The sequence below is a fragment of the Dipteris shenzhenensis genome, chromosome 20, assembly GCF_047967505.1.
Source record: "Dipteris shenzhenensis isolate YYH24624 ecotype China chromosome 20, Dip_SZ_1.0, whole genome shotgun sequence".
NCBI lineage: Eukaryota > Viridiplantae > Streptophyta > Polypodiopsida > Gleicheniales > Dipteridaceae > Dipteris > Dipteris shenzhenensis.
This window is the reverse complement of record NC_141615.1, coordinates 16,157,121-16,172,232: the sequence shown is the minus strand read 5'-3', so window position 1 is coordinate 16,172,232 and position 15,112 is coordinate 16,157,121. Positions and strand designations below refer to the sequence as shown.

General features: G+C 43.4%; 1 protein-coding gene across 2 annotated transcripts in view; it reads left to right on the top strand.

Annotated features, from left to right (window-relative positions):
- Window positions 1–8,903, top strand: part of LOC147889346 (Pre-mRNA cleavage complex II protein family) — a 77,323-nt gene extending 68,420 nt beyond the window's left edge. The window contains exons 8-9 of one of the 2 annotated variants that reach the window (XM_087391807.1): window positions 7,776–7,903; window positions 8,168–8,899. In XM_087391807.1, the coding sequence (XP_087247933.1) occupies window positions 7,776–7,903; window positions 8,168–8,287 (248 nt within the window). In that variant the 3' untranslated portion in view covers window positions 8,288–8,899. Of the gene's footprint in view, window positions 1–7,775; window positions 7,904–8,167 lie in introns of both variants that reach the window. The other variant, XM_087391808.1, reaches the window with a different exon arrangement.
- The last annotated feature ends 6,209 nt before the right edge of the window (window positions 8,904–15,112 follow it).

Genomic DNA, 15,112 nt, shown 5'->3' with positions numbered 1-15,112 from the left:
TTTCTTCCCTTATCCACCTCTGCATCTTGATTTTTAACCTGTTAGCTAAAGCCTTGGCAAAAATCTTGTAGCTGATGTTCAGCATGGTCAGTGGCCTCCAGTTTTTGATCTCATCTTTGGGGCCTCGTTTTGGGATTAGTTTGATCATCCTTGTGTTAAACTCTCGGATCCAAGGAGCCTTTTTCTTTTGAGTCTTGCCAGAGCTCTAGAAGGTGCGGTCCCAGTATGTCCATAAGACTTGGTAAAACTCCACTAGGAGTCCATCCTTAGCCATGATGTCAGTTGCTACTTTTAGTTCCTCAAGAGTAAGGTCTCTATCTAAGTATTGGCGAACAAAAAGGGAGACCTGCTTAATTCTTGCTAGTCTACAACGATCTCTAGCTCTAAGTTTTTCGGTTGAGAGGATCTCAGTCTCTCCCAGAATAGCTTGAAAGTGGGAGGTGACAAGTTCCATAATCTCATTAGGATCTTGCACAAGCCTTCCGTCTTTCTGTGCCACGTCCAAGGATTCCTTAGCGCGTTTCTTTTGGAGGCTTTTGTACATTTCTTCATTGGCCATGTCACTTTTTCCTGCCCACGACTCTCTTGTATAAATTTTGACTTGCCTTGCTTCGATTTCTGCCTCAATTTTCAGATTGTTTCTTACACTTGTTAGTTGAGCCTATCCCTGGGGTGAAGAATCCTCCTCAAGTCTCTTGATTAGGTCTTTTAGAGCTTGTCGCCTCATTAGCCTATCTTTGTCCGATCTTTAGAAACCCAGTATAGCTACTTATGCTTGGGCACTGATGACGACATGAGTGTTGCTTTGCTTGCTAAGTATGTCTTCCTTTTGTTTTTCATAAAAGTTTTTGTTTACCTCTTTTTCTTCTCTTTCATTTTCTCTTTTATTTTCTTTGTAGATTTTTGATCTTTAGAACAACAAAAATTCTAAATTTGTATGAAGGTATATCTTTGTCCGATCTTCGTTTAATCGCTTTCAAGAAGCATCTTGTGCGTTTTGTGGCTCTCACCCATTTCTTTATTGTGCTAGCTGTCCCTCCAAATGCCTTTTGCCAAATTCTTGCAATTTTGGTTTGAACGTCGATAGCTGAAAGAAAAAAGGGTTGGCCTTGAACCAGGAGCGGAACCTCCTCCCTTCTCCCTTTTCCAGTGAGAAAAATACTGGTTTATGGTCAGAGAAGGGGAGGGATAGAAGAGCACTAGTCTTGTGACAAAGGGCGTCATCTAGGAGTCTTCTAGAAAAGTAGGCTCTGTCCAATCGAGCTTTTCTATGATTTTGTCCTATCTGATTATTAGGCCCGGTGAAAGCGGTGTCTTCTGAGGCATCGATCAAGAAAGCTTGATCTTTTAAGTTATTCCAGGCTGTCAACTCACTCCCCCTTGGAATGTTGCCAAGCCCATATTGAAATCCCCCAGGAGGATAGCGTTATCCTTCAAGGATTTGCCTTCCCACATGAGTACTCTATCCCTAACGGTGTTGGGGGCGTAGACCGAGAACACCTGGCACTCTAGGTTGGGGTGCATGAAGTCAACCCCTATTCCGTTTTGACCGAAGGTGGTTAAGACTCCTACCGCTTGGGAAAGGTGCTTGGCAATTTCCACTCTCTTTTGTCGTCAATTTGGCTAAGTTGACACCTTAGCTTTGAGCCCCCGACCTTCACTTCCTGAAGTGCTATAAAGTTGGGGTTGAAACCTCTGCCACGGATCCATCTTCTGAGAATTGCTGGTCTAAGATCGTTTGATAAACCTTGGACATTGATACTAAGGAAAGTGAAGCAATCTTGTTTTTGCATCATTGGGTATTGCTTTTGTTTATTTTCTTCTTGAAATTAACCTGCGGCACTAAGTTGAAGCCTCTTGATAGCCTTCTTTTCTCTTGCTCTGTGGAGCTTGGCTCCTTAGACTTATCATTTGGAGGGATTGATAAAAGACTTCACCTTTCAGCGTGCAGAGTTTTTCGGCCTTTCACTAGAGTAAATGGGGGGTCATCTCTGTCTAGGGCTTTGTGTTCTACTCGTTCAAGTTGGGCTTTGAAGTCCTAGATGTTTTCTACGAGGAGTTCTTCCTCTGAGCTATCAGAAGGTTTTTCATCAGTGGTCGCTCTCGAATCTACTTGATCTACTTGTTTAATCCTGACTTCCTCCACTGAGCTTTATCCTTCCCATGGTTCTTGGTTTTGGGGTCAGTTGGGGGGGCTTCTTCTTCTTCTTGAGCCTCTTGAGGGTGAGGCGTAGGTGTCTCTTTGTTTTCTTTCCTAGCCGGGCAGTCCTTAATGAAGTGTCCTCCCAAGCCACATAGGAAACAAGAGTTGGGGATGTTCTTGTAAAAGACTTTTTGTATCAGCTCCGCTCCATCCCCATCTAGAACTTGAATGGCATTCGGTGGGGCTGTTGCCCATTAGGAAATAGGCTTGGGGGTTTCCTCTCAGGCTGATAAACCTTTCTGTTTCAAGGGCTAGCTAGGAACTGACCTGGGGGGGCGCACAGAGCCTCAACTTGTGGGAAGAGGGAGAGTAGGTCGGGGAATTTTACCCAAATTGGCACTTCGGAGGGTGGGATGCCATTTCAGGTTTTTCAAAAAGGAAAACAATGTATCCGTTCCTTAGGAAGCGAACGCTAGTGACATTCAACCCTTTTCAAGATAAAATTCCTCACCCATCCTTCCAGGAACAGTGCAGGTGGTCAAGGACCGTGGATATATCCTACCACTGCGCAAGAATAGAGCCATTTCGTGGTTTTATTTAGCATTCCATTGTGAACTTTCACCGTAGGAAGCTTACCTTTGACAAAGCCAGGATTTGGTCGAGTTTTTGCAGGATCTCCTTCTGAGGGGGTGGCGGAGGGTGGATCGTTGAAGATTCTCCTTGCTCTCGGTGAGAGCTGCTCCCACGCCGATTGCTTCGGGGTCGCTAGCGCTTTAAACAGCCTTCGGCCACCTCTTTGGAGAGCTCCCACATAGGTTCCTTTCGACACCTCTGGCAAGGCTCGCCCTTTCTCGATGTGCTGCATTGTATGCTAGGGAGGGGCTCCATGAGAAGGACGTTTTAGAGCTTGAGCAGCAAAAGAAACAGATTTCATGTTTTGTATTCTGTTCGTGTCGTTCTGGAAAAGTGAGAAGTTGTCTGGTGCGGACGTGAAGTCCGCCAGTAGCCTCTTGAGTCCCTTGTCGGCTGTCCCTTTCTGCAGTTCGTGCATGTCTTTATTCTCCAAGTGTAGTGTGAAGCCCGGTAGGTTGGTTAGATCCGCCGCCTTTTCTCTTGTCATTTCCTGCATGTCTACATTTTGCTTTGGTAGTGTCTGTCTCATGATCGGGTCTTGTCCCTAGATCTCTGCTAGTGGAGTCACCATCTTTCGCAGCTTCAGGCTGAGATGCTTTGGAGGTGGCGGCAACCCTATCTTCTGTACCATCGCTAGAGGAGGGCATCACTCCTTCAGCACTATGTTGAGGCCTAAACATTTTTCTGCGACTTTCTAGCAGATGATGAATGAGCTTACGTGAATATCTAGGAAAATTTATAGCCGAATTCTTAGATGATATCATCGTATATACCCATTCTCTTGACACGCATGTTGAGCATCTCCACATTGTGTTATCAACACTAAGGTGTGAGAAGTTGTATGCGAATGAAAAATGCCAGCATTGTCAAGTGAGTAAGGTGGAACGCCTTAAGATTGGAGGGTTGTTTCATCCTCTAGACATCCCTGGAAGTAAATGGGACAGTATCTCCATGGACTTCATTGTGGCATCCATGGATGGTTTGGTCTGGATTTTGAGTCTAGACTCCTGCCTTCTACATGGCGGATTAGGAGCTGTGCTGATGGTTCCTTGGGAACGGTTCTGGTGGTATGGGACGCCAAAGCTATAGCCCACGTGCTCGAGGTTGGCTGGGAGGTGATTCTTCTAATGATTATCCTAAAGGGCCTGAAGGGGGAAGAAGAGCAAGAGGGAGAGAGTGTGAGAGAGAGAGAGAAGACACAAGTGTGCGGGTGTGAAGTGATGAGCCACACCACAAACTCATAGGTTTTATTAGGATTAGGTTTTACCCTGTGACTGTCTTAAGACAGTCATAGATGTCTTATCTTTAATAAAGGGGTGGCAATGTGCCTTTACCCCAACAACCTCCCACCTAAAGGCCAATGTGCCTAAAGGGGAGAAAAGAATAAAAATTACAGCAATATACAGTTACTGTATACAAGACCATAAAATAAGAATGGTCTCATCCTAATCCCATGATGTGGCGGCAATGTGCAAACCGCTCAGTAGGCAAGCTCTTAGTGAGCAAATCTGCAGGATTATCATCAGTATGCACCTTCACAAGCTCAAGTCGCTTGTCTTCCAGTACCTCCCTGATGAAATGATATTTCACATCTATGTGCTTGGTCTTCTGATGAAAGACCGGATTCTTTGCTAACATGATAGCACTCTGACTATCACAATGCAAAACTGGCATATCTCCTGTAATGCCCAAGTCTCCCACCAGCCGAGTAAGCCATATTGCTTCCTTGCAAGCCTCAGTGGCTGCAACATATTCAGCTTCAGTAGTTGACAGTGCAATGCATTTCTGCAACCGAGACACCCATGATATAGCACCTCCTGCAACTGTGAAAATATAACCGGTAGTAGACTTCCGGTTATCTGCATTCCCTGCATAGTCTGAATCTGTAAAACCATGCACCAATGCATCCTACCTACCATAGCATATGCACAAGTCTTTGGTACCCTTGAGATACCTCAAGACACCTTTCACTGCTTCCCAGTGCCGCTTGCCTGGATTTGCCATATACCTGCTGATGACTCCCACCGCAAAAGCAATATCCGGACGAGTGGCAACCATGGCATACATCAAAGATCCAACTGCAGATGCATACGGAACCTTGGCCATTTCAGCCTTATCATCATCTGATCTGGGGCTGTCCTTACTGCTGAGTTTTAAATGTGGAGGCAACGGGGTACTAATAGACTTCCCCCCCTCCATTTTAAAGCGCTGCAGTACTTTGTCAATGTACTCTTTCTGTGACAGAAACAAAAGTCCCTTGGACCTGTCACGAGTAATCCGCATGCCAAGAATATGATTTGCATCACCCAAGTCTTTCATGTCAAAAGACTTATGCAGTTGTTTCTTCAAAGCACTAATCTCATGCTGAGATTTACTGGCAATAAGCATGTCATCCACATATAGAATGAGTAGCATCAAACTGCCATCCTTTGCCCGTTTGGTGTACAAGCAATGATCGGTCTCACACCTATGATACCTTTGGGACTGCATGAAGGCATCAAACTTCTTGTACCATTCTCTTGGCGCCTGCTTGAGTCCATACAAGCTCCTCTTGAGCTTACACACAAGCTGCTCTTTCCCTTTAACAGCATATCCCTCTGGCTGACTCATATAGATCTCATCATGGAGATCTCCGTGAAGAAAGGCTGTCTTCACATCCATCTGACATAAATCCATGTCGTCATGAGCAACAAGAGCTAACACTGCTCTCAAAGTAGTCATCTTGACTACAGGGGAAAAGATCTCATCAAAGTCAATGCCCTTCTCCTGCTTAAATCCCTTGGCAACCAATCTGGCCTTATACCTCGGTAAAGCATTTGAATCCACTTTGACTTTGTAAACCCACTTGCATGGCAAAACCTTTCTGCCTACAGGTAGCTGCACCAAGTCCCATGTATCATTTTGAAGTAGGGAGTCCATTTCTGACTGCATGGCTTTCTCCCACTTCTTTTTCTCTGTTCTTCCCATAGCTTCCTTGAAGCTGGAAGGCTCACCACAATCTGTCAGCATGATAAAATCAGCCACATTATTGGCTCCTGGAACAAACCTGGCAGGAGGCCGTTGTACACGGGTGCTCCTCCTAACAAAATGTTCCGCATTAGGCTGCTGTCCAGCCTGTTCGTCATGCATGACGGGTGGCTGTACCACCATATCTGGCTGTTCTACAGCCCCATCTGCTGGCATATCCAGTGGTGCATCATTAGCAAAATTATCTGGCTGATTTTCAGCCTGTATACCCTCTTGAACAGGGTTATCTGCAGCAGCCTGCTGCTGCATATAAATGGGCATTCTTTGCTGTCCAACATCATCATAAATAACCCTCCTGTATTCCACAGGTTGCACGGGTTCCTTGTGTACACTATCCTCTTTAAAGATGACATCATTGCTGCGTATAATCTTCCGTTTAACGGGATCCCATAACCTGTACCCCATTTCACCTTCGTCACCATAACCCATAAAGATGCATCTGATAGACTTTGGCTCCAGTTTGGTGCGCAGTTCTTTGTGTACATGAGCAAAGCACTCGCAGCCAAATACATGTAGGTGCTTATATGAAGGTGGCTTGCCAGACCACACCTCCTCTGGCACTTTCAACTCCAAAGCCTTGTTTGGCGACCTATTAATAATGTGAACTGCTGTTTGCACGGCTTCTGCCCAAAAGCCATGGGGTAATGTAGCATAAGACAACATACATCGAACCTTCTCCTGAATAGTTCGATTCATACGCTCACTTACACCATTTTGAGATGCATTATGAGGGGCTGTGAGTTCCTGTTTGATGCCCTTAGCTTGGCAAAACTGCACAAAAGCATGTGACACATACTCACCCCCATTATCGGATCTGAGGCATTTCAGCCTGCGACTTGTCCGATTCTCAATCTGAGCGACAAACTTCTTGAAAGCATCTAAGGCATCGCCCTTATGCTTCAAGAAATAGACCCACACTTTGCGTGTGGCATCATCAATGAAAGTAATAAAATATTTTGCACCCTCTAGTGATAACTGTGGCATCTCACCCAAATCAGTGTGCACTAGATCAAGCGGTGCTCTATTCTGGGGAGTTCTCCTCTTATGAGGAGTCACAGAATGCTTGCCAAATATACAATGATCACAAGTAGGCAAATCTGAAAAAGAAAGAGACGGCAGATAACCCAAACGTGACAGTTCTTGCATTTCTTTAACAGACATGTGTCCCAACCGGCTATGCCACAATGAAACCTTTGGCAGCTCGGTTATGGCAACAACATGATTACCCACACTGGAAACATAAAGAGGGTACAAGGTATCACTCTTAAAACCCTCAGCCACTACAGCCTGGCCATCAGTAATCACCCATTTGGAATCCCCAAATGTGGTGTGGTAACCACTGTCATCCAATAAGCCAGTGCTAATCAGATTTTTCTTGATTTGCGGCACATGGCGGACACCATCAAGCATGAATATGCGTCCATCAGGAAATACTATCTGTATACTGCCAATCCCTGCAATCTGACATGCATCTTATCTTTAATAAAGGGGTGGCAATGTGCCTTTACCCCAACATATCCTTTTGTTTGCTGATTTCTGTCTTGGACTGTGTTTACGGTTAGATCCTAGAGGCTAGGGGGGATTCAACGTGGTGGAGAGGTGGCTTCTACCGTTGCTGTCTTCTGTGGAGGGGTTGCAAGGTCCATCACCATTCTTGTTTGCCTTCAAATTTTTATCTTTTTGTACAAGCTGCTCCTGCATCACTATCTTCCAGATGGCAATCAGGCAAGTGCATATGCACATGCGCACACACCCATGCAGTGGCATGTAAAATTCGCCACATGCACCTCCAGAACACCCACATAGTCACGCGCACACGCACGCACGCATGCACAAGTATACACACATGTACTCACATGGGCTCAAACATGTGAACACACACGATGCATGCCTGCCTGTCCACCCGCACAGATGCTCATTCACTTATTCGCACACACTGAGTCAGCCAAATTGTTCTGAATTTTGTACACAGGAATCGTCAGGGGAGTTGATAGTAAGAAGGGCCTCTTTTATGTAATCAGCCCTCTACCCTTGGAGAAGCTTCAGCAAGTGGATACGTTTCTTCATGGAAAAGTGGAAGTCCCCATACCCTTGTTAAAGGTTTCTGCCCTTGATCTACATGCCTTTTTCTTTTTAAAAATACAAGATTATGTGTTAGTGGTTTTGAACTTACCATTCTATATAAGCTGTATCCATGTCACGTTTTGGGCCTATTTCGTTACTCTCTTGCTGCGGAGTTGGGTGTTGTTGGTCATTTATTTCTGGCTTTAAGGTCAGGTTGTCTTGCTCTTTTGCAAAACCTTGAATAATTGTTTTGGCGATCTTTGATGCTTTGTGTTGACTCTTAATAAGTGGCTTGTGCAGGCTCCTGGGTATATTTCGCCTTACTTGTGTCGTAATACGATTTCCATTGAAGGCACCGGTTCAGCTGTAATGGGAAGTGGCAAAAAGAAGTTTTTGCGGTCTTCTAAACCTGCACTATGAAGTGCTAACCTATTGAAGGTTGAACATGCATGTGTTGGTTTTCAGAGCAAAATCATGTGGTGAGGAACAGTTTTTGCAGGGCTCAGAAAATATGGCATTTTAAGATTGTCCTTCTATAGATGATTGTCACCTGTCCAAGCACGAGGCATCAAACTATCAGGAGGATAATAGCACGGGTTTGTCTTTGCTCTTGAATCACAGATTAGTGTCATTGAAGGGAGGAGTCAAAAGACAATGCAAGGCTCTTTTTCTGTTCTACGATCAGTTTACTTCTATACGGGTTTGTAAACCAGGAGCACTGATACTCTTTCAGAAGCTTAAATAAGCACTCCCATTTTTGTAACTTCACCTCTAAGGCTTCATACATGGGTGTACAAGACATCCATGTGTTTTTATCACTTTGCAATTATAAAAACTGCTGCATTTGGGGTTTTTTGTGTGGGTGCGTTGGTTTGGTTTTGTCCTTTACTCTGGTAGCTTATATACAAAACGATCTTACAGTTGAGTCCTTTCAACGCTTGAATTTTGTCTGAAGTAACAGATACAAGAGTTGATCTCAAGAAAAACTCTTCTTGCTGAATGAATTCAAGCTTACCCCTGTATCCAGTAACAACTGCAAGCCTCCATTCATGTCTTTCTATAGTGTCATGCCTTCTAAGCATAATTGAATGGGCGAGAGCGAAGTGGTTGAGCTCATTCTAGTCCATAGTTGGTAGCCGTTTTAGAAGACTGCTTAGAGATGTTTTTTCTGTATAAGAAGCTTGTGCCCTCGTTGAGACAAATTGTGATTTGTAGATAAATATTCACCAAATGATGATAGGAACTATCCCAATTAATGTTCTAACCTTACAGATCATGCCTATGCTTTTGAGATTAAAAATGTTAAACCTTGAATAATAAGGAAAACAATCATTTATCATGATCTTGATCATGCATTTTCTTGGCTTCAATTATATAATAAAAAGTTTGATTCTTATATTTGAAGTAAAAGCCTAATTAAATCCATGATATGTAATTTCATTCAACATTTGCCCCAACTATTGCTCAAGTCGTGTCTTCGTGGCTTGGATCTGCCTTTGCTATTCCATGTAGCGATGATAAGTATTGCTTTGCCCATTTTGGTATCGGTGGCTCATTGCATTGGCACAAGAGGTTGAAGATTTGCATGGCCTCCAACTTCAATACTCGATGCAATTTGTAATACTAATTCTTCATGATCTTCATGGCAAGGTTGTGTTCATTGATGCCACGTGCCTCCTAAGGTCACATAAGGTTGTTCCCAATAGTGTCAGGTGAGTTGCTTCCACCTTCCAAATCTTTGTCACTTGCCAATGCACAAATTGATGGCCCTTGCTTAGTGTTCAGGGGGATGGAGAGGGAGATAGACAAGATGAGTCCCCTTAGCTAGACTTCACTCTCCCCTAATTGGTGTACTGTGAGTAGAGTTTACTTGTGAGTCCACTGTAGGATGGCCATCAGTGGTGGTAGCTCAAACCCTAGCTCAAATTCAACAGGCTCCTCCTTTGGGGACACTTGGGCTTACACATGCTCTCTAAGTTCTTCAATTCATTGTTGCTCCATTCGCAACTCTCTTTGACCTTCCACCTTGACTCAATTTTGTAATTGTTGTTTTCTTAGTGCGGGGTGCCTTAGAAGAAATTTCTAGCATCGTTGATGTAGACACCTCCGTCATGCTTGTGCCTCCATCGCCCTTGAGATCTTCATTCCATCGGGGCTTTGGTTTCTTGGGCTTAAGCAATCTGGTGAGAACTGTAACAACTCTTCGACTTAGGCCTGTAGCTTATCTTGCTGGTGAAGAATACACTTAAGTATGTTGGAGTCTTCCTTTGACAATCTATATTGGAACTCTATGAGTTTTGATTTTGATACTAGGACTTTGTAGCTCATCTTGTTGGCGAAGAATACCCTCAAATATGCTCGAGTCTTCCTTCGTCAATCTGGACTTGAACTTTGTGAGTTTTGATTTTGATACTTTGACACCGCTTGGCTCATGCCTCCAACATATCGATGCTAGTTCTCAATCCGATGATCTTTTGTTGAACCTAATCACTATTGGTCAGTGTTGTTTTAGCTCGGTGCTTGTGGCTCTTCTTCTCGTGCTCCATCTTTTTTATCTCCTCCATTTGCTTTGCCTCTCTTTGTGCTTCATCTTGCTCGTGAACTGTTGTTGCGGCGTTCTCCTCGATTGCCCTTGCGGCTTTGATCTGCCATTGTTTTTTTCTTGCTTGAAGAAAGTGCAAGATGCTTGCAGTTGCTCATTCTTCCATTTGCCTCGCTTTGTATTCAACTACCCCTTGTGAAGTTCTTTGACCTGACACATCGTGGTGAGGGATTGCCAAATAGCGAGTGCAAATGTGTATATTCTTTGAGGTCCCCTTGTGTTGCAGTCATTATATCAAATTAGGGCAATGGGGGCATTGACACATTGTAGGGTAGCCACTCCTCGATGGGCAAAAGAGTCGAGGATACCTCTCTAGTGGATTCGACTGGTCCTCTCGGTTCCGAAGGGCTTGCTCTTGATTTGCCCCTTGGCTATTCTTGGTCGATAGATCTTTCCCCTTGTCTTCTAGCTTTAGTGGCTAGGATTTCCTTGAGTGAGTTGAGCTTCATCAACTAGTGGTGGTTGCTCCTTCAGCTCGGTTCATGGCATGCCTGCTTGCTTTGGCTATGTGTGTGATTCATTGAATAAGCGCTTGAAAATATTGGTCATCAGGGTTGGTCGCTTGCTTTTGATCTCCTCTCCTCTTTGTGCCAAGAGGCAGAGTTGTGCTTGGACTCATCTAGACTTTTATTTACTAGACTTAGGACGTGCTACTTAGTTGTTAATCCACAAAGTCATTAGCTTCGCCCGATTTCCCTCGTCTCCTCTTGTTGCCTTAAGTTCTTTTTGGACAAGCATTTGGAGCATGCAAGTGTCCAATGTCTTGAGTTGTATTCATTTAGAGAGGGGTTGGTGAGGGGTTAGCAAAAGCATCGTCCATGTTCGAGAGCTTGAGTACTGTTGCTACTTCAGCTTTGCTGATCATTACCTCTTTGCCATTTTCCTGAAAGTCTTTTTTTGTTTATCATAGAGTTAATTGCTTTGATGGCCACCTCATATAATGATCGGATATGTCAGGCAGGCCTATGAGATGTGGACAGTTGATCTCTCTATGATTGGCCCTTGCCATGGGTGGTCTTCCCCCTTCAGTTTTTGGGCCTTTTTTATGTTGGGAACCCCTTGCCCTTTTCGATAGCTCTTCATTCTGGTTGGCTAGACAGACCACGCTTTCTAGTCGTGGAAGGTTGTGGTTGTTGGCATGATTATAGAGGCTATAGAGGCGAGAGAGTTGATTGCTCAAATCTTAAATGAGAAAATGGAGCTTCAATTTTCGAAATGCTTTTGTATGGAGGCATTTAGGGTTTTCTGCCATGTCAGTGTATCAACTGCCAGATCACCGCTCAATTCACACTGCTTCTTCTTGGCTATTTATATGCTAGACGACCACACTTAGTTGCTTTTTGGGGGCTTCTTCTTGGCTATTTATATGTGGGACGACCACACTTAGGCTTGGCACAAGAAATTCCACTGGTACAACTACCTCAAGACCAAAGGAGGATAGTTGCAATGGAGTGATCTTGAATTCCATTTGGTAGGCCCATAGTACTGTTTGGATCTTGTGATTATAATCGTTTTGGTGTACATTCATCGCCTTGTGAAGAATCATTTTGAGCACTTTGTTCATTTCTTCAACTTGAGCATTTGCACGTGGACAACACATTGCTGATTTCTATGTTAATTCCAGAATTTTTTTGTCATGAGATCAGTGAATGAATTGATGAAGTGAATCCTTGGTTAGACCTGATTTCAATGGGACACCTGAATCCTCGAATGATATTCTCATAAGAGAATCTTGTAGTGCTTTGGGCTATGTTATCCATTAGGGATTTTTCTTTAGCCCACTTGGTGACATAGTCTATCGCCACCACCTTGTATTTATTTTTGCTAGGTTACATGGCCACTTTGAATGGATTGATGCAATTAAATCCCCATTTCTAGAATGGTACCCATGTGTAGATTAGCCCCTAATGGCATCTAATCTTTGAAGGTTTTCCTTTCGAATCATTGCCATGCATCATAATTATTATAGCATTTTACAATATTTGGGTATAGAGTGCTCCATCAAGCAGTCAAAAAGGCAAGCGAAGAAAACTGAGTGAGATCAAGAATGTGAGACAAAGAAATCAAGAAAGGATGGTCATGATAGAACTTTTAAAAATATTCTCATTTATGAAATTATTATATTCCAATGATAATGCTATAAAAAAGAATTGTTATATTAATATAAAGGATCCAAGCACCCACATCTACTTTAGCAAGGGAGAAAGGATACTAACATGCTTTTGTTATATCAAGATGTCTAGCTTTCTCATAGTATATAAGTTCCATGAGTCTTAAAGTAGATTAACAACCAGTACATACTTATAGTTGGTAATATCTTTAGACATTGCATTGGCATCCTAAATTTATGACTGACTTATGATTTTATACATGCATATGCTTCATTTAATTGAGAGGTTAGATTCTAACTACATACATTTTTAGTATAATTTTTAATAATGTACCTCATAACTTTTAACATCAACAACCTGCTAGTACTGCATTTATATAAGTTGTTAGTAAATACCTTAGTAATTTTATTATGAAATAAATACCATGGTAATAGTAATATGAATACATGTTTTTATGAATTTGAATATTTCATTAAAATTAAATAGCTCCATTGGGTAGAGCATAAAAAATGACACACTTTTAGCTCCTCAATCTGAGTTCTAGATCACAAGTTATGGCCATTGGGAGGGTTTTTTTTCCAACAAGCCCTACCATCTAGGCGTTAGAAACAATACAAGGGAAAATGTTTTAAAATGTTGTGTGTTTAATGAGAAACATGCATGCCTCAGGATCTATGGAGCGCTCTAAGGTGGATGAAAACTATGTGGAAACATAATGAAGAGAGTGCTCATGACATGTATCTCAAGTCAATTTGGTTCCAAGATAGATTAGCTTGGACTCATAAATAGAATCTTGAGTGTATGTGCATTTCTCTCTTCAAGAATACATGATAGGCCTCTTATATAGAGAGTGCCCTTAGAACACTTGTGGGATCCTCTGATCCACATCTCTCCTTCTGGATATCCTTGATCCACATCTCCACATCATGTGTCCACATCCTAGGGTGGCTACTTTAGTTCTTTCCTATACCATACGTTCGCCTCTAATATGTGCTCATGGCACCATATCTCAACACCTCCCCTTGGTGCCATGATCCATTGGCTACCGCAAGGTGGTCAGATGTGAGTTACAAATCCATCACCTCCCCTTAGTGCATACATTGCTACTTAAGGTGGTCAAGGGTGGCTTTTACATGTCAATACCTTCATGGGTGCTTTCATAGCTACTCTCAAGTGGTTAGGTTTGATTTACAAACATGTGGGCTAAAGGTGGCAAGGCTTTTGCTTCTGCTTCTCAATAAATGTTGTCGATGGCATTCTCTTCTTTGCTTGATGTAGCTTGATGCATGATGGTTTGTTCTTCCATGTGCCTTAATGCTTTATGTGTGGATGCCATGTTCTGTGCTTTGGTCATCTCATGCACTTGTGCTTTTGGCATGCGTTGTGCATTCATGCATTGATTGTCATTTGTTACAAAGGTCTTACCAATTGATTTCTTTCAATATTGGCAGTGTCTAATTGCATACAATGATTCTGACTTGATAGGCAATCGTTGGAGAACCTGGAGCATCACCAGGAGATCGTTGATGGAGTTGCTGGTGGTTGCTATAGACGTAGGTCATAGGCTGCTGCTTGGGTTTGGCATTTGCAGGCGAGACGTTTGAGGAGTCTCCTGCTAGAGTGTTAGGGTAGAGTAGCGAGGTCTATTGGAGTAGCACAGACAACAAAGTTGGCCACCTCGTTGAGGGTCGACGTATGGAGCGCAAGATTGGAGTAGCACAGACAACAGAGTTGGCCGCCTCGTTGAGGGTCGACGTATGGATCACAAGATTGCTTAGGAGCATTTGCTATGATGGAGCGTGGTGGCAAGCCAATTGATGGAGCGCTGGTCGGTCAAAGAGGTGTTGTGGTGAGCCGGTTAAAAGGTTTGGATACTGTGTGAGAGTGCTCTCAACGGAAGCAAGAACGGAAGAAGGAGAGAGAGAGATAGAGAGCCACACAAGTTTGGTGGGTGCAGAACCACCCTAATCTTCTTTTTCATTCATTTATATATGTGTTTGAGTATTATACATAACTGGGGTTAAGGCACAGTGACCTTTAACCCCACAACCTCTTAAAGGACAATGTGCCTTTAAGGGAGAACAACTAGTGAGCATACTATCCAATGCCCATCAATACACGACAATACTCAAACCGCTGACTAGGTAGACTCTTCGGTAGCATATCTACAGGGTTATCATCTGTATGAACCTTGACAAGCTCTATGCGCTTGTCCTCAAGTACCTCCCTGATGAAATGGTACCTGACCTCAATGTGTTTGGTCTTTGCATGAAAGACCGGATTCCGTGCTAGCTGAATAGCACTCATGGAATCACTATGCAATGTCGGTACACCTGTATGAATCCCCAAATCTCCCACTAGCCAATCAAGCCATATACCCTCCTTGCAACCCTCTGTGGCTGCAACATACTCAGCCTCTGTGGTAGACAAAGCAACGCACTTTTGTGCGCGAGACATCCACGACACTGCACCACCTGCAAAGGTGAACACATAACCAGAAGTGGATCTCCTACTATCCACATGCCCTGCATA